We start from the raw sequence: 19,451 nt of genomic DNA on the forward strand, positions 1-19,451 counted from the left end.
CGCAGAGTGACGACGGCAGACACACATTCACAGGAAGTAAAAAATACAAATAAAAACCCAACCCAAGGTTTTTAACGTGACTGAGGAAAAAGTACATCACACCTTAAACCACAAACATAAACTGAGGCTTTGATTGAAACCACCATCAATCATTGAAAGTTATAGAAATATATCTGCAGTAAGATTTAGGTTAGACACTTTTTTTTTTTTTTATAGCCTATTATTTTTTATTCATGAAGTAATGTCTTACCCAAATACTGCAAAAGCGTTAACACACAGGGTTGTGCTGTGTTGTGCACTTTAAAACAGGGGATGGAGGGATTTTGTAACAAGAAATAAAATCAGAAATCGTTTTATTATTTCATACCCCTGTCTAAAGTATTACATAGGCAACCTGAAGCAGCACATAAGCACCAGAGATGATGAGGTACAACTAAGAGGACCCGAATTTAAAAACAATACATGTAAGTAAATTCTTGAAAATAAGATAGTTTGCTGAGTGTGAGGACCCCCTGTCAGTAAAGTTAGCCGGAGGCAGAAGCTGCTGTGAAAGGCTCCTGTGAGGGGAAGGTAGCACTGTAGGCTAACTGTTGCAGTGAAAACATACTCACCGCGACCCCGAGCCTTAGAGCTTAATGTAGACACTCCTGTGAGCCCTGAGCATACGTAGAGTATACATCTATCAATGCCATGCTGCAAATTGATCTATTCAATTCAATTTTATATATAGCACCAAATGACAACACAGGTTATTTCAAGGCACTTAACACATTGAATTCCTTACATTAGAGCTTTACAGCATTATACAAAGGAACCCAGCAATTCAAATATTCCCACGTAAACTGGGAAGAAAAAACTGTCCTCTAAGGGAGGAAAAACCTCTTTTAACAGGAAGAAACCTGACAGGGGGAAGGAAAAACTCTCTTTTAACAGGATGAAACCTCAGATGGAGGGAAGTAAAAACATCCTTTTAGCAGAATGAAACCTCCGACAGCGGGAAAGAAAACTCTCTTTTAAAAGGAAGAAACCTCCGACAGAACCGGGCTAAAAAGTGGGTGGCCATTGGCCTCGACCGGTCGGGCTGAGGGGACTATATCTAACTCTTCACTATAACAACGTTTCAGCTGCAAGAAGTTCCTGGATTAACAGTCAGGGCTTTTGAGCTTTTTTTCAAACATGCATTAAGCGCGATACTTATTTTTTCTACAAGCACCTTTGGGAATACAAACACAGCAAAACTCACAAAACCGTGCCAGATAATTTCTGACATATGAAAATATAAACAGCTAATTTAGTAATTAATCTTATTAGTACCACTGAGGGGGAGGAGAATTATCCCTCAAGCTCACATTGATAGAAAAGAACAGTTATTTACTTTTTCTGGGGGATGTGTTGGTTTTGGCTGGGTTTCTGGATTTTTCCTTTTTTAAAACACAACCTCTTTAAAAACAAGTCGGGCCAAGAAAAACGTCAGTGGAGAAGTCGTACGGTCGACCTCTCCGCTCCTCGTAAGAGATACAGAGGTCAGGAAAAAAATAAAAAATACTCACTGGACTGGTTCCTCCGCATCTGCCCCTGTAAGCAAAAACAAGACATTTAATTAATCAAAGATGTACACGACCCACCGCCATGAAGTTTCAACTTGTTGCTCGCCAGTTTTGTTTACTTTGTGGACTAAAAATCATAAGAAGAAGCGCAGGAATGAAGTGATCGTTCGCAGGACACTTTGAAATTTTTTTCATAAAGTGAAAAGCACTATTTAAGGGGTCGTAGATCCACTTTTGGGGGAAACTGTGCAACTTTTAGAAGCTTAAACTTCTTCCATTTTTACATAATTTGAACGTGTAACCCTCATTTTTGATACAATTCCAAATACATATATAAAAAAACAACAACCTGTAATTATGAATTATTCTGAATGACAGCGGGAATTTTCCACTTCAGAGTTAAAGACATTAAATCACAGGATTACTCTCCATTCACACATACCAGACATCAAACCTAGGGTGAAAAATTCAGCAGTGTACGTAAGCCCATAGAAAGAAACAGACAGCGTGCCCTCAACACTTCACCAACTTCCTTCACAGAGACCTTTTTTTTTTTTTTTTTTCCTCCGGACATAAATCTGCCGCATCCCGCTGCGTAACACCAGATATGAGTGATAGACTCTCGAGGGACCGCCGGGCCGACAGAAACTAAAGAGCATCGGTTTCGATGAAGAACTTATTTCTAACAAGAAGAAAGGTTAGGAGGGAGGAGGAGGAGGAAAGGGGAGAGGGGGGGTCGTCAAGGGATGAGAAGGGGGGGGGGAGTAAAAGAAACAAAAATGGGTTTAAGGAACACAGCAAAAAGCGTTTAACCACCGTAGAGCTGCGAGGCCGGGGTTTAGTCCCACAGGCGCTAAGCGGCAAATGGGTTCAATTACGGCTCTTGCTGGCCACACACAACACACACACACACACACACACACACACACACACACGCACACGCGCGCACGCACACACGCACACACACGACTTCCAATGCTATTTCAATAAAAGGAACACCGTGGAGGGGGAAGCAAACAGGAGGAGAAATGAAAAAGACAGAAAAATGAGCACTGAGGAAGAACAAAAAAAAAAAAAATAGAAGAAATCTCTCAATAATTCACACCAGATGATGCAACTGTCGTCATCACCTCGGATGTACGTTTTAACTCTAATTCAAAACTTTTTCTGTGGACATAAAGCAGTCAAAGGGAGCAAAATAATAAAACTGGAACAGAAAGAGAGGAAGGAAAATATAATCTCGTGACTGCTGCTGTTTAAATGCAAATAAACACCAACAAAGGTCTGGTTTTTTTTTTTTTTTTTTTTTAAATCAAGATGAGAACCAAACTGCAATGAACAAAGTAAAAGTTTGAAATAAGAACTTTTTTTTCCCCCAAAAAACTCATTTAATTAAATTGAAAAGAAAAAGCCCCTCCTCTATAAACTTGCAACTTATCTTTATCATTAATTCCTCGGGTGGAAAAAAGAAAACATTTGTAGAAGCTAGGCAACTACCCCCATAAAGTATTCATAAATAACCACAGCAGAGTCCTGTCTCCGACAAGTGGGCTCCAATAAAAAGCCAAAGTGTTGAAGCAAACAAAGAAAAAAAAAAAAGAAAAAAGAGAGGAGTGAGGTACGACACAAACAGTGAGCGGTGACGGTGGCCAGCGTGGAGAGAAAGGGAGGATGAGCGAGAGAGAGAGAGAGAGAGAGAAAGGTGCCGTGACACTCGTTTAATGTGCAGCCGGAGAGCGAGGCGGGTGAAACCCGCTCGGCCCCCTCCGCGACACCGAGCATGCCCTCTCAGCCGCTTCCACAACAACAACAACAGCAGCAGCAGCAGCACTAACAACACACGCACGACGCATGTTTGCACACGAGCAGTAGTGGTTTTAAATTTTAATGGCAGTGGCTATTTTCATAGAGCAGCAGAGAGTGATTCAGAGATTGAGTGATGGTGAGGGACAAGGAGCTGAATGAGGAGCTCCATGACTGAGGTCACGGATCAGACTGGGCTCTGGATGCGTGTGCGTGCGTGTGCGTGTGCGTGTGTGAAGCCATTGCCGCAAAATATTTCCTAAAGTGCCTGCAGGGAGAGCTGAGTGCGTGTGTGTGTGTGTGTGTGTGTGTGTGTGTGTGTGTGTGTGTGTGTGTGTGTGTGTGTGTGTGTGTGTGTGTGTGTGTGTGTGTGCGTGCGTGCGAGTCTGCAGTAAAAGCCAACATCAGACACTTAACTCTGAAATTGTTTCTGAATTATTATTTTTTTTTCTTCTTCACACACACACACACACACACACACACACACACGCGCACACACACACACACACACACACACACACACACACACACACACACACAGGAAGAAAAAGTGATCCCAAGGTTGTTTGACATGAAACTGAACCCCGAGTAAAAACTAAAACATGAAATGTGTGTGAACAGGAACCTTAATGAATCAGAGACCAATGTGGCATAGCAAAATAAATTGGACATAACATGAGGCTTTCTAATGTAAATAAAATGAGCTCAGAGAAGGAGGAAGCCGTGGAGAACGTGTGCTGATAAATTAAGTTAGATATTCTCCTGTTGCCCTCTAGTGTCGGTGAGGAAGACTTCCGCCGCAACAGGTTTTCAGTGTTTGGTGTGTTTTTCAGTACCGAGGTCGAGGGCGACAGGATGATGTTTCCGATGGAGGCCTTGAGCTCGTCGATGTTGGCTCGGTGCTGGTGCGTGCCGTTGTTCGGCTGGACGGGCTTGATCTGCACGTGGAACTTCTTGGGCTCGTCTTCGTCCTCCGAGTCGCTGGACGAGTAGAAGGAATTCTCTTTGGCATGTGAGCGGAGGAAAAACAAAAGTTAAGGAAGAGGAAAGGCAACAAATCCCAGAGCAGAAAGATAAAGAGATCATGTACAGGTTTTTTTTTTTTTTTTTTTTTTAATTTATCCCTGGCTTCAGACTGCAGACGGGTGCGAACAGAGAAAAACAAACAGCGACAAATCCTTGGTGTCTCGCAGGGCTGGACGAAGTGCGAACAGTGTGGAGACGCGCGGAAAAGGATATCGTTTTCATTCGCTTCTGGTCTGATACAGAAACCCTCGGCATCAACTTGAGGAACGTTCTGCAAAAACACAAGCAAAAAAAAAAAAAGTTGAATTCAAAATCTATTTCCAATCAACACGGTTAAAAGAAATCTACTCTGTGTCGAATCCAATTTAAAATTAAATACAAAATTCTAAACTTTATTTTTTTTTTCACAATTTTGAACATAGTGGTAAAACAATTTTTTTTTAAATTTAATTCTGAAATTGTATTTCAATCACATTTTAGACAAGAAACTGCTCAATTTAACTAATATAGATTTTCTATTAAACATTTCAAAATAAGACAAAAATGAAGTGTTGACTAATATTTCTTTTTTGTCTTCCACCTTATGCAAAATTTGAACAAAATCTTTAAAACTCAATCTTTTAGATTTTGTTTACTAAATTTGTCTTAAACCTCATCAAAGCTAACTTGTTCTTCAACTAATCAATTAACAGACATAACGTTCATTTTTCAATTCTGATATTCTATTTCTGAGGAAAAAAGGAAATGATCACATCTGTACAGTATCTGTAACTACACTACAAATGCAAACGGAAACACAGTGGAAACACACAAACACACGTGCATGAACCTAAATCACAGTGGTGATCACATAACTTATAGCTATTTACCCTACGAAATCAAACAGGGAGCGCTTGAAATCGATCCCCATCATTTCACATTGAATATTCATAAATGCCACTTCGAAGGGAAACATTAATAACAATATGGTATAAAGAACATATTTTTGTTGTGCTCTAGTCTGTATAAAAATATGAAAATGTTATTTAGTTTTTTCCAAATTGATATATCTAAAATGAAATACAGCATATTTTACTCCTGGATATGAATATTTACTACGTGTGTGTGTGTGTGTGTGTGTGTGTGTGTGTGTGTGTGTGTGTGTGTGTGTGTGTGTGTGTGTGTGTGTGTGTGTGTGTGTGTGTGTGTGTGTGTGTGTGTGTGTGTGAGTGGGTGGGTATTAGTTTGCTTACAGCATTCTGGATGTCTATGGAGCCAAAATATCCGGGGGGAGCGCCATTGGCGGTGTTCTACAAGCACAAATGGAGAGAAAATGAATGAATGAATGAATGAGTGAATGAGCCGTTCCACTAAAACAAACAAGAGGGCAAGAGACAAGAGAGCAAGAGAGCGAGAGACCGAGTCACATGTTCCTAAAGCACTAAAATACAGAGCAGACTAAAACGAAACAAGGATCTTTTCCACCTCCTGCTGTTGGAAACCAAAAATAACACACTGAAATAAAGCGAACAGAAGAAGGAGGAAGTCGTACTCACAGCAGCTTCAACTTCTGTCGACTCGCTGGAAGACAAGACGATGACATAGTGATGAGGTTGAATTTTTGTGAAACAAAAATATGTGAATACAGGAAGTGTTCACTCACGTGGAGTCTGTGTCCTTGTCTTTCCTGCGACCTGGGATGCCGAATGGTTTTCTCTTTCTGGGTTTGGCACCTAAAAAAAACCCACACGCACACAAAAAGGATGTTAACAACAGACTGTTCTCATATTTTAGATTTGACGCCATTTAAATCGGATCTGTTAAAACGTTTCGGGCAAACGACTCACCTTCAGTGGCGATGGCGGCGTTGCACTCCTCGAACTCGATGGGTCCTAATGAGACAAAAGAAATAATCATTTAGGTTCATTTGGCACAGAAAGGGTCAATGGCCCACTGCTGTGAATGCGAATGTGAATGTGCATCATGCAATAATCACACACACACACACACACACACACACACACACACACACACACACACACACACACACACACACACACACACACACACCAGACTGCATGTTGTGTGTTTGCCAGAGTGTGTGTTTGTCCTGTGTGTACGTGTTTGTGTGTGTGTGTGTGTGTGTGTGTGTGTGTGTGTGTGTGTGTGTGTGTGTGTGTGTGTGTGTGTGTGTGTGTGTGTGTGTGTGTACGGGGCTGGGGCTGGTTCCCAGAGGGCAGACAGGGTCAAGAGCGGAGTCAACTGTGCGACTGGTGGCCCTCTCAGAGATGTAACAGTCCCTGCTGGGTACACAAAGCACGGCTCTATGCCGCCGAGTCCTCCACGCGCGCGCACACACACACACACACACACACACACACACACACACACACACACACACACACACACACACACACACACACACACCCCCCCCCCCCATACAAATTCTTATATCTATTCCTCGTAATGACCCCAATGTCATTCTGAGCACAACCAGCCGGCGAATTCACGGGGACAAAAAAAAATAACATTTCCTTTTTGGTCGCCACGGACACGTTTGTGAAGGAAACGGCGAAAAACAACAAAGTTTACACTTAATTTAACGCTCATCAATTATGCACATTTACCGCCGAGGGCCCTGCACTTCGATTGTCACGCTTCAAGTGTCCCTCCGGAAACATTTGTTGAAGCTTCTCAAAAGGGGGTCGGAGCACGAAAACACACACGCACACGCACACGCACACACACTAAAAGCTGTAGCAAAAACCAGAGGCAAGACATGCAATGTGTGTATGTGTCAATCAGGCAAATCCAGGAGATTGGGCTTTTCGTGTGTGCGTGTGTGTGTGTGTGTGTGTGTGTGTGTGTGTGTGTGTGTGTGTGTGTGTGTGTGTGTGTGTGTGTGTGTGTGTGTGTGTGTGTGTGTCTACTTAACATCTATTAGGAAAGACTGATTCATTAGCTGTATAATTAAACGGACTGAGAGCATTTTCATGAGTGTAATCCATATGTTTAATTATAAATCTGTGCAGTGCATTTTGTTTCTAGACTCCCAACATTGTTAATGTGGCACTTATGTAGTTATGTGACTGTGAGAGAGAGAGAGAGAGAGAGAGAGAGAGAGAGAGAGAGGGATGGGGCAGGAGCCTCTGGCGATATTTCCGATACACTAACATGCCTTGACCTCAGAACAACAAAGCTAATGATATTTGAACTCAGAACGTATACAGTAGCAGCGGCCCAACGCCGCCTTCCCCAGAGGACGCCGGTCACGAGCAGAATTGACGCATTGTTTGGCGTGTGCAGTGCTGAAAGTGAAGCGCAGGCAAGCGGCGAGTCACGAGAGGCATGCATCACGCCAAGTGAAGTGGATAAAGTACACCAATGACCGATCTACTCTACTGTGCAATATCAGGCCTCTTCACTGCTGGAAAATAAACAATGGCAGCACGAATGACTGTCGCGTTTCCTTTTTTTTTTTCTTTTTTTTTTTCGTATGCGAGTTTTCACACCAGTCAAAAAACACAACAACTATATTGGCACGCTCGTTCAAGACGTTTCTCTCATGGCAGGAAGTGAGAAGGCAACTGTCATTTCACTGTTCCCCCCTTCCCCCCGCCCGTAAGAAGAGTCATATGACATCATCTTTCATTACTGTGACAATTTTCAAACAAAAGTTTAAAAGAAAAAAAAAAAGAAATGTTCCCCAAAAAAAACAAAAAAAAAGGGTGAAATTACTGGAAAATTACACATTGAATTCTTTATTTCAAGCTCTGGGATGTTTAACAAATGCAAGCAGGAAACCTACGTAAGACCCAGGCAGAGCGGGAAAAACTCTTCGCCGCAAGCATCCTCGCGATTGCATCTGACAATATTTATGCACACCAACTGCGGAAAAAGTCCAAACACCAGACACATGAATATTACCTAAATCTGGACAGACATTAGGAACTGTTTAAACATCTCCTAAACAGACAGACGACTTTGTTTATATAGGGGAAGATGTTTCCTTTCTTTCTGCTCTCTGTGAGGGAACCATGCAGTCACGCATGAGTGGAGAATGTTTTTTTTTTTAAATTGCATATGCTTCACATGGCACTGGGAGTGGGAGAGGGGGCGGGGGGGATGGGGTGTGGAGGAGGCAGTGGGGGGGAAGGGAGGCGAGGGGGGGGGGGGTTTGCGTGTCTGGCCCACCGCCAGTTGACAGCTCAGCTGGATATCGTTGAACACTCCGAACCCCCCCGCCTCGCAGCGTGTCACTTTGGGATTGTTTCCGCAATAGAAAGTTTATTCAACCTCTCTCTCTCTCTAAAGGCCCCGGACCGGCCATCCGTTCAGCTATTTCATCAGGGGATGGACAGGTTATTTTTCTGACAGCGCCGGGGCTGCTGCGCAATCCCTAATGAACAGCTTGATACGAGAAGGAATTTTCTAACCGTTTTTTTTTTTTTTTAGCCTCAATTAATTCTGCTGTCCAAACAAATGAGGGCCACCACTTTTCGGACGCAGCGTCTGGACACGGGGGTCACCGTGTGTGTACACACAAACACAGCAGAGGTGGACCCTGTGTGCCTGTGACCTGAGGTAATGTAGTACATGTACGAAGGAGGGGGAGGGGGGGGGAGGAGGAGACCAGACGAGACGAGACCAGACGAGTGAAGCAATATTTACCGCCGAGGGTTTTAAAACCGCTCGCATGCATCAGGCTGCACGGACGAATCAAAAAGTTTGACAGAGCTAAAAGTCAAGATTCAAGAGTAGCTGTCAATGAACGAGGTGTGCGAGCGTGTAGGGGGAATGTGTGTGTGGAGGAAGAGGGAGGTGAGGGGGAGGGGTGGGGCGGGGGGGGGGGTATGAGGAGTATTCCCTTGATTATTGTGGCATGGCAAAGTTTACACAAGAATCATTGTTGAGCTCTGACCTCCTAGAAAGAAGTTGGTTATGGCTGCTTAGTCTGTGAGCGCAGCAAAGGCCCCCCCCCCCCCCGTGTGTCACATGCTTACCGGAATGCCGAGCCTGTCTACCTTTACAGCAGATTACTATGATTGACTCTGATGGCCCCCTCTCCTACTTCTAATTGCCCCTCTCCTATACACCCCTCCCCCAGGCCCAGAAGCAGTTTATCAACACGCAGACAACGTGAATTATTAGAATTAATCCATCGACCGTATATAAAAGTGGATGACGCTTCCGGCTCTGAAAATTAACTGCAATACCACCGAGGGCCACCAGAGGGTCGGCTCCAAAAATCCTCCGGCTCCATAGACTCCCATTCAACTTGTCTCGGAAAATTCTAAGTCAATAAATTTGCTCCACAAGTTATTTTGGTGTTGTTAGCTAAAGTCGCTCCTTCTTATTAGTTTTCTGGCGGTCCATCTGTAAGTATTGCCGTCATTAATTTGGAAAATAAGCCTCAAAAAGATGTGGTTTTAGGGTGGGGGGGTGTGGGGGCGTGCCTGTTTGAGTGGCAGACCTGTGGTGCAGTCAGGTTACGGCTATCGGTGGGCGGGACGTAGTATCGTTTCCAATCAGATCGAGCCAGATCCACTGCTAGCTCCCCCCCCCCAGCTCGTCCAAATACGGTCACTTCCTGCTCCAAACCGTTGCGATATCGCAAGATGGCGCCGGCCAAACTCTGAACTCCAGGCTTCCCAACGGCCGTTCACAAACCAACGGGTGACGTCACTGATGGTTGCCGCTTGAATTAAACATTAGAGGCCTCTGGTGGCTCACCTGGTCTCTCCTTGCCCGTTCCTTTGCTCTCGGCCAGCTTCTGTATTAAACTCTCCACCGACGTGTTCTCGATGTTCCTCACAAATTCAGTGTGAACCTACAAAATTCCAAAACAATAAAACATATTTACTGATGGTTACTTGAAACTCAAAGACTGTGTGCACATTGAAAAAGAAGCTCTTGTAAATCTTGGTAAATTTTGGTCGATTTTGTGTTGGGGGTACCAATTTACACAGTTGATTAATAATCAATTCATTAATTACTGAAAAAGTTCATTTCGGGCCATTTACTCGAGTCAATCAACCAATCAAGTGCAGAGTCACTGAGCAATACACTTTACGATTACAAACACATAAAACAGAACATGCAGCAAGTAAATAAAATAATACAAGTAAGACAACCACATTAAGACATAATGTTAATGCAGTGGTGGAATACAGATGTTTGGAGAGCAGTGGAGAGGTGCTCAGGTGCATCATGGGAGACTCCCCCTACAACCTCAACCCTAGGGTCCAGTTCTCCTCAAGAAAACATACTGACTGCCAGTACTATCGTTTGACCGAAGTGTTTAACCAGGTGAGATGAACTGCGATCGCTTAGCTGTGGCAGCACACTCACATTCAAACTCACCAACACTTAATAAACGTTGTAGTGCGGTTTTTCATGCTGTGATCCCAACCGGATCCCAACTTTTAAAATTTTGCCACAGACTGGTATTTCTCCCTACTCAGCTGTTGAATGTTATTCCGGTGATCGCAGGTGTGTTATTTCATAAGAAATATATATAAATAAATTACAATTATTACATGCATATATTGTACCCGAGCACAACGGAAAGGTGCACCATGTGAAATCAGCTAGAGTAGACAACGCTGTGTTCAAAATGTTGCTTCTTTTTAATTTTTTTAAATTTTTTTATTAAACAGTAGTGTTTTAATCTTTTACTTTATGTGTATGTTAATTTTTTTCCAAACAGGAAAAGGTCCGTAGTGCTCAGATGTTCAAATCCTGTAACGTAAAGTCGATCTTTGAAAAGGAAACACAAAAAGTTAAAAAAAAAAAAGAAAAAGGCATTCATTCTGGCAAAAAGTAAAACACCATTATTTCACGTAGAAATATTAAAATCAAGGAGCTTTTACATGTTGAAACAAAACTGGGTCTTTAATTTGACTTTTTTTGTTCACTAAAATGGAATTGTCGACATTAAACCCGTCGTTCGATGACTGATCTGACTTTACTGCTTTGAGTTATCAGAACAAGTACACACATTTCACAGAAACAGTAGTCACTGGTTGACGTGCAGGAAGAGACAGCTCACTGCTGTTCGTTCTCTCTCTAACTTGAGCCGCGTGGGCTTCCATTGGTATTCATATCATTTGTTTGTGTTTATCTGGCATGCCGAGACAAACTGTACTTTACTGTCACTCCGCTGTGTCAGGCCTCATCATTGCTCGCCGGCACAGCTGATACCCCTTTGGGCGGTATATCGGAGGCAGGGATAGTGTTTGTTTGCTTGTTTGTGGGATGTGTGTGTGTGTGTGTGTGTGTGTGTGTGTGTGTGTGTGGTGGAGGGTGTAAAAGCGATGGGCATGTGGATGAAGAGAGTGGCTCTGCCATCGCAAACAAACCATTTAGATGTGCGTGATACTGTAAGCGAAAGAGTGTGCCCTGCTATCAAACAAAACACACATACACACACACACACACACACACACACACACACACACACACACACACACACACACACACACACGTGCCCTTCCCCTCCCCCCCGGGCCCCTGTGGTGAGGTGGAGTGCATTAGCCTTCTGTGCCCTGGTAGGAGAGGATGTTGTGGGGTGGGGGAGGGGTGGGGGTGGTTGTGTGTGATGTGGATGAGGGGGACAGTGGAGGTTGCCACGGTGAGGAAGTATGCCTGGGTGCAGCACACGCAATCTGTCAGGTGCTGCTGCCATTACGGAGGCCACTCGTGTCATCAACCTGCCTAGCCTCGCCTGTCTGTCTCTCCTTCACACACACACACACGCGCGCGCACACACACACACACACACACACACACACACACACACACACACACACACACACACACACACACGCACGCAACCAAACAAAACCTCATCCCCAACCGAGACGTCCACCCGCATGCATCGCAAAGAACATGCATGTGCCTTCAAGGTATCCCCGCTCACACACACAAACGCTCACTTACAAAAACAAACACAAGCACGCACTCCACCCCTCCACCTCCCTCCACCCGACAGACACACACCCATGAGAGTTAAAAAAAAAAAAAAAAAAAAAAAAAAGCTCGTCCCCACGCCGAAACAACGTTCTGCACTTTCTCGTCCCCGACTCCAGTACGAACTAAACATTTTACCTTTATACGGTATTCTTTCCCTCCTTTTACACCGCTGAGTTCTCACTCTGATCCGTTTTACGTTTCATGCCCACTGAACTGCTGCTGCCGGCTCCAACTCGCACGGCAGACATGAACACTTCTTTGTCTCTCTTTTCGGCGGAGACGTTGATTGGCCCTAATCACAGATACCCAAGTTATGTCTCTGTCTCTGTTTTTGCAGAACTTAATGTAGAAAAAAATTGTTTGGGGTAATTCAGACATTTTTCTGTTAGTGTTTTTATTTTATTTACAGTTATCTATAATTATTCGGGGAAGTTGCCTGTTTCGATGCATTGATGTCATCGTGGGCAATAAAGTTTATCGTTATACAGTAAAATCTCCTGCTTCTATTGCGTATCTCTCTCACAAGTGTTTGATAACCACATTTTGGCCGATAATCAATATCATTTTGTTTATTTCTAAATATTGATAATGCACAAATGAACCAGAAACCGTTGGGATTTAATTTAATGACCGCGGACCGCCAGCAGCTCAACACTGGACTTAAGTATCGGAGGATCTAAATATAGAACATCAAACTTGAGTTTTTTGGGTTTTTTTTTGTGTGTTATTCATTGTTTGTTTCCTTCAGTTTTTCTTGTATAAGTATCAGTCTCCCTCGAACTCCACCGTTGACCTGAAGTTCAAGTGATGCTCCCGTTCCAGCTGTGCATGTCAGACCATGTGTGTGTGTGTGTGTGTGTGTGTGTGTGTGTGTGTGTGTGTGTGTGTGTGTGTGTGTGTGTGTGTGTGTGTGTGTGTGTGTGTTAAACTTATCCAGCACTTACAATAGTTTATTTTCAAGACAAGTGTATGTACATGTGCGATTCTGTCTGTGTGTTTTGATCCTCAGTGTGAGCGCCTGTGGCCTCAGTGACTAATCGCAGCGTTGCAGAGTTCAAATTGGTCTCCGCCTCCCTCCCTCTCTGCCTCCCTCCCCTTCTCCCCCCTCCCCTCATTCCTGCCTCACCCTTCAGGAGACAATGGCAGGAACCCAGCACCCTCCACAAATCTGGTCCGAAGACAATTTCTCACAGTTTCTCAAGATTTGCTCGGGACTTTCCGGGTTCGGACAGACCGACCACCTCGTCCTCGGGCCGTGTTTTAATTTGTCTCAGCAACAGGCATGCAGCACTGCCCATCCCCTGCTCAGAAGCAGGAACTGCGGGGCTGAATAACCTGTGGTAGCCTGTCGCTCCGCATTCTTTCCAACTTGCCTCACGAGCTGCAGGCTGGACCATAGACTGTATGCAACAAGGGTGCCGGACTGGCGTTTTTCCTCTCGGTGGAGCTGAGTCGCCCTCTAGAGGCGAACTGCAGCAGCAGATGAATTAAAACAGAGCAGCAGATTGTACTCAGACTGCAGTTATTCTGTGTGGCACTGCCTAAGTATGATTGCTGGGTAAATAAATTAAAAGAAATCTCTGGTTCGCATTAAAAACGGATTAAAAAAGCTCTGAATCATGTTTGAAAGCCTTCACAATTGGACCCGATGCCACGTTCATAAACCTAAACACACTCTTCCAGAAACAAGAGTTCCCGTGTGTCACTTTCAAACTCTCGCACTTTTTTGGCAACTGTCGGGACTCGCGGAGGTGCCTTCGATAGGCCAAGAGGCGCGTTTTGATCAGTTTTTAATTGCTGGGCATAAAAGGATGAATGGACCATTTCCTGCTTCTCAGTTAAATGATTAGCGAGATCAAAGACGACACTAATTGACATGACACACAGTGAACCCAGTGAGCGCGGCCCCCAAGTCAACGAGACACCTTCTCCACCCACAGGAATGTTTTCGGAGGACGTACGTGCGCATGCGCACGCGCTCACCTCTCCGATCAGAACGTGCGTCTCGTCCACGGACTGCGAGTACGACTGGATGATCTCCTTCATGTGCAGGATGTGGTTTTCTTCGATGTCTTGGAACTTCTGCAACACAGGGTGGGGGTTTGGGGGAGATGATAGTTAGTGTGATGCGACAAAAATCGGCATCACGGCGACAAGAAAACAACAAAATGATCATTTAGGAAAGCAACTTTTTTCCAGGAGTTAACCCTGAACTTTTAAGTTAAGACATGAATCCCATGACGAGTAAAATTCAACTTTCATCTTCAGCTGTTTTAATGTTTTAATATGTATTATTTGATACTTATGGAGTTTGGAGTATTTAACCTCTTACAAGTTTGAGGCTAACTCTACCTTAACTGCGACATGCATGTATGACTTTGCTACTTTGAAATCTTATGGTTTTGAATCAGAGCCTCATTTTATGTACCATTACGTCTTCGTTGAAATCTTCCAAAAACTGCATGTTTTAACAAAAGTAAAATATCATTTCTTCCCACTTTGATTTGATTTGGTTGTTTTATTCTTAAGAGTTACAAAAGAAATAACGAAGGCATGCTGGGAAATGCTAATACGGCAACAGCGCTGCACAGTAACCACCAGGAGAAGTGTTGAATCGTGCTCCTGAACTCCCATCAAATGAAGGCAGAAATATTACTCCGATAAAGAGCATCCCTGAACACAAATCTTAAACTCTTTCCCTCTGTTTTATTTAACTGCTTCCTTTTTTCTGCTCCAGCGACTTCCCGCGTGTCCGTTTTGGGTGGTCTACGGCCCTCAAACACACGCGCCCACAAAAGAGGTCGATCCTGCTCGTGAGATGCGCTGACGAGGACTCGTTTCTGGCTCGAAGCATCGGACGGAGCAGATCGCAAACTCAAACGCTGGTATTTTTACTTGCCGTTCGTGTGTCTGACTCCCAGGGTTTTTCGGGGTGAGCCGAGGAGAATGCACATAAATAATCGCAAAGTGGAAAATCCCAGTGCGGATGGAGGGGAGGATGAAACCACAAAAACACTCAGATAAAAAGCTACTTTCTTCTGCGTCCACACTTTGTCTGCTTTTACCGCGATAACAGCTAGCATACGCTCCCACGCACGCGCACACGCGCACGCACACACACACACACACACACACACAGACAGCCAGTCAGACAAAGAGGAACACACATGCAGGAGCCCCGGTGATGTCAGAGTCCACATGTGTTCGGTGTTTATAGTATACGTCCACATGTGCGGCGTTGGAGATGAGCCGTAGACTGTGATCCTGGTGGAAGCGGCGCTGCAACGCTGCTTTCTTTCAGGGCGGGGTGTGTGTGTGTGTGTGTGTGTGTGTGTGTGTGTGTGTGTGTGTGTGTGTGTGTGTGTGTGTGTGTGTGTGTGTGTGTGTGTGTGTGTGTGTGTGTGTGTGTGTGTGTGTGTGTGTGTGTGGGAGTGGGGGGCTAACTGGAAGCAGCTCTGGTGGCGGAGCAGCTGCGGTACACGGGAGGATATGGAGGCCAAATTCTGTTGATCTGATTTTAATTTGGAGTTTATCTAATCAGTCTGTCAGATGGATCCAATCGGGGCTTTCCACAACGATTTCGTTACGGAGGAACAAACACAATCTGGAGATGATACGGGGCGCAAAACGTGGTACAAACACACACACGCACACACACACGGGACCGACAGATTACACAATAAAAAGCGTTGCATACCACAGAGATAAACAATAAACAGAGCTTGCGAGGACATATTTATATTATTCAAGCACGCGGGGAAGAAATAGGGGGAAAGCAACGATACCTGCGCAGTCTCTGCCATCTTCTGTTCGAACTCCGACTTCGCCGTGGCATATTTCTCCACGTAGGATTTGTAGGTCTCTGTGGCTTTTTTGGCTTTCACTCCAGCCTTGAAAAGAGTGCAAACAAACAGATAAATGACTGTCATGGGTTTGTTTTTCCCGGAGACGACCACTTTGACAAATCAGCGGGGGGAAAAAAAAAACAACTAAAAACGAGCCTCTGCTTCACATTTGAGGGCGAGAAGCTTTTTTTTGAGGGGGCCGGGGGTTAAAGTTTCTGTTGAGGCACTTCATCATGCTTTATTACCATACAGTGATTATGTGTGTGTGTGTGTGTGTGTGTGTGTGTGTGTGTGTGTGTGTGTGTGTGTGTGTGTGTGTGTGTGTGTGTGTGTGTGTGTGTGTGTGTGTGTGTGTGTGTGTGTGACCTCCCACCTTGTCCACGTCTCTCTGGGTGGCCCCCTCTTTGCGCAGGCGCTCCTGCTCCACAGTTTTGGCATTGTAGATCTCCTTGGACTTCTGCAGAGCCTGAGAGATGGTCTGGATGTTCTGGACGGCCTCCAGGGTCGACGCCACCTCTTCTTTTGTCTGACAAAACACACACACACACACACACACACACACACACACACACACACACACACACACACACACACACACACACTTTTTGTACAGTAACTCAGCTGACAGCAAGTGAAATAATACGTGCAAGCCTCACCCATTGCTCTCATCTCGCACTTAGCAGAATAAACACTCAACGCTTGTCCTTCTTGTCCTTGTGCATTATGTTAAGTTTGAATAAAAAAATAATAAATACAATCTCAGTGCAGACAGACGGCCTTTATGAGTCTCATAAAATACTATTTCAGTTCCTCTGATTCACTCCCCTGCATGTGACACGGACCTCTTTTGCACAGTAACAGCAGGAAGCAATTAAAGCTATCTAGCACCACTTAAAAAAAAAAATGTATACAACTCTGCATTTGATGTGAACACAGCATTTGTTCTGGTTTTATAGCCCTTCACTTCAACGTCAAGACTTACAAAGAGAAATATAACCAAGCGGTAATGGCTCATAATTACAGTGACCACACAGTAAGCTTTGCGTGATCATTTGTTTTACTCGTTAGCATCATCACTGAAACCCTTTGAGGTAGTTATTAGGACCCAGTTATGGTCGAATGTAAACATCACTGCAGGAGCACCTACATCAACGTGGGTGTCTGGGTTTTATTTCTTTTTCTTACACACACACACACACACCGTTTAAATACAGCGTGCGTCGTATCAGCTGAGAAAGATGCAGCGGCGCGGGCGCAGAGAGCTAACAAGAGAGATGCTGTGACAGCCTTTTTTTGTCGTGCTGAAAGCACCGAACACAACTCTGCTAATTCCAAGCTCCCTATTTTACTTTGTGCGCTGTGGCTTCATGCATGAGATATGAACTCACAGCGGTAAGGAGAGGAGATAGAAGTGTTTAAAAAAAAAAAAAAAAACCCGCTTCGTAGGATAATGCTGCACGTTAACTTTTTTTTCTCAAAATGGAATCAACAAAACTGTTGTGTTTTTTTTTTTTTGGCACGCGGTCTACTTTCGACTTCTTTGACTCCAGAGATAATAAGCAGAGTGTGAAATGAGTCATGATGGAGAGAGGTAACAACGGGTCTATATTTAAACGTTTTTCTTTGGTGGTGACAAGCTTGCGGTAAAACTGGAGCAGCAAACCACTCATAATAACGAAGAAAAACCAGAGGGGACAAGTGACACATGTGTGCACTTCAAGCATCAAACCTCTATACTTCTGCTGGAGAATGGCCTGGTTGCACCGATAAAGCGCTGATACAGGTGAAAATATGCTCTGGCTCGTTTATATTTCTTTAAACCTACAACGATCGTCTTTGTAAAACAGTGTCAGAGGTGACTTGTTTTTGGTGGTTTTTTTGCGAGCCCGAGCATGAAAATAGCTAAATCCCCCCCAAAAAACAAAAAAAAACAAGCAGGCCGGTCTTATTGTGTGATCCAAATCTTCGACAAAACCTTTTTTCAGCCTGTTTGTAAGTTGTTTTTTTTAAGTTGCAATGGGGATTTTGATAACAGTAACACAGGCATAGTGGAAGGGCAGGAGAATATCGACTGAAAGAGTTGATAACTTTCGTGGTTTATAACAACAGTCAAGTGCAAATATCAAAAACTGTAAAATACCAAAACTTGGCATGAATGCGTCCTCAGATTTGTTCTCATCTTTTCTTTTCTTTCTTGTCCTTTGATCAGACCGTTTTTTGTGTCCTTGTGTTTATCACATCAGCAGCAATACTTGAACAGTCAAACCTTTGATGCCACAGTTTCCCCCAGTCCTACACCCCCCCCTCACCTTTTTGTGTGCTTTGGCCTGCTCTTCCACGTACTTCTGAACCTCTTTTATAAGTTCCTGTAATTTCCTCACGAGCTCCATGTGACACCCGGCCAGCTTCTCTGTTGAGCTCTTGAACACATCCCACACTGGAGCGAACGTCCTGCGATAAAAGATGGCATATTCATATAAATATGATTATTTAATTCTCAGGTTTTTTCTTTGGAAAGCTACACTGTGAATAAAAAAGGTATAAAAACGTCTTCCAAAAAAAAAAGTCCAGCAGCAAAACAATTACCCTCAAATTACAGCAAGAAAAAATGTAGTTATCGTAAAGGAATTTCTTTTCTAAAAACAAATATATATATATATATATATATATATATATATATATATATATATATAAATATATATACTGTGGGCATTCTTTGTATTTTTACACTCCAAATGAAGTATAATTTAAAATTAATGTCAGAACAAATCATTACTAGAATGTTTAACAAATGTAAAAAAAAATTGAAATATTGTAAAATTACATAATTTATAAGTATTCATTACATTGCTCAATCAATTCACAAATATTCCCCATCAAATTTCAGATTTCTGGATGTAAAACACAAAGAAATAATGTAAATTCACATTTAAATAACCCTCTTTTAAAACTTATAAACAGAATCTCAACCAGCTTTATGAAAAAAACAAAACTTTTTTTTTTAGAGAGATGTTTGGACTCACCCAAGTTGAGAAAAGTTGCCAGCTGACTTGGCGAGTTTGGTCATTGACCGGGCATAGGCCTCTTCTATAGTACTCCTAGAGCAGGGTGGGAACACAAAAACATAACACACAGATTAACTATTGCATCACTATAAATGATAAAAAAATTTTTTTTTAAAAAGTCATAAGTAATATGATGCCAACAATGTTAGGATAACAATTCTGCTTAAATTAAAAAAAAAAAAAAAAACATACTGTATAATAACGTTTTTCCA

General features: G+C 43.4%; 1 protein-coding gene across 8 annotated transcripts in view; it reads right to left on the reverse strand.

Moving 5' to 3' along the window:
- The window catches only part of fcho2 (FCH and mu domain containing endocytic adaptor 2), a 45,350-nt gene that overhangs the window by 12,417 nt on the left and 13,482 nt on the right, over positions 1–19,451 (reverse strand). For 6 of the 8 annotated variants that reach the window (XM_069700821.1, XM_069700820.1, XM_069700817.1 and 3 more), the window contains exons 3-16: positions 19,198–19,272; positions 18,484–18,625; positions 16,548–16,700; positions 16,115–16,219; positions 14,313–14,411; positions 10,089–10,185; positions 6,203–6,247; positions 6,019–6,088; positions 5,912–5,936; positions 5,609–5,665; positions 4,588–4,647; positions 4,187–4,360; positions 1,551–1,575; positions 612–656 (exon numbers count right to left, since the gene is read on the reverse strand). In XM_069700821.1, coding sequence (XP_069556922.1) covers positions 612–656; positions 1,551–1,575; positions 4,187–4,360; positions 4,588–4,647; positions 5,609–5,665; positions 5,912–5,936; positions 6,019–6,088; positions 6,203–6,247; positions 10,089–10,185; positions 14,313–14,411; positions 16,115–16,219; positions 16,548–16,700; positions 18,484–18,625; positions 19,198–19,272 — 1,172 coding nt within the window. The remainder of the gene's footprint in view (positions 1–611; positions 657–1,550; positions 1,576–4,186; positions 4,361–4,587; positions 4,648–5,608; positions 5,666–5,911; positions 5,937–6,018; positions 6,089–6,202; positions 6,248–10,088; positions 10,186–14,312; positions 14,412–16,114; positions 16,220–16,547; positions 16,701–18,483; positions 18,626–19,197; positions 19,273–19,451) is intronic. The other 2 variants (XM_069700822.1, XM_069700815.1) reach the window with 1 other exon arrangement.

The sequence above is a fragment of the Brachyistius frenatus genome, unplaced genomic scaffold (assembly GCF_029030835.1).
Source record: "Brachyistius frenatus isolate BFR_SWC_R1_liver_20210118 unplaced genomic scaffold, ASM2903083v1 Contig_35, whole genome shotgun sequence".
In the NCBI taxonomy this organism is placed as follows: Eukaryota; Metazoa; Chordata; class Actinopteri; family Embiotocidae; genus Brachyistius; species Brachyistius frenatus.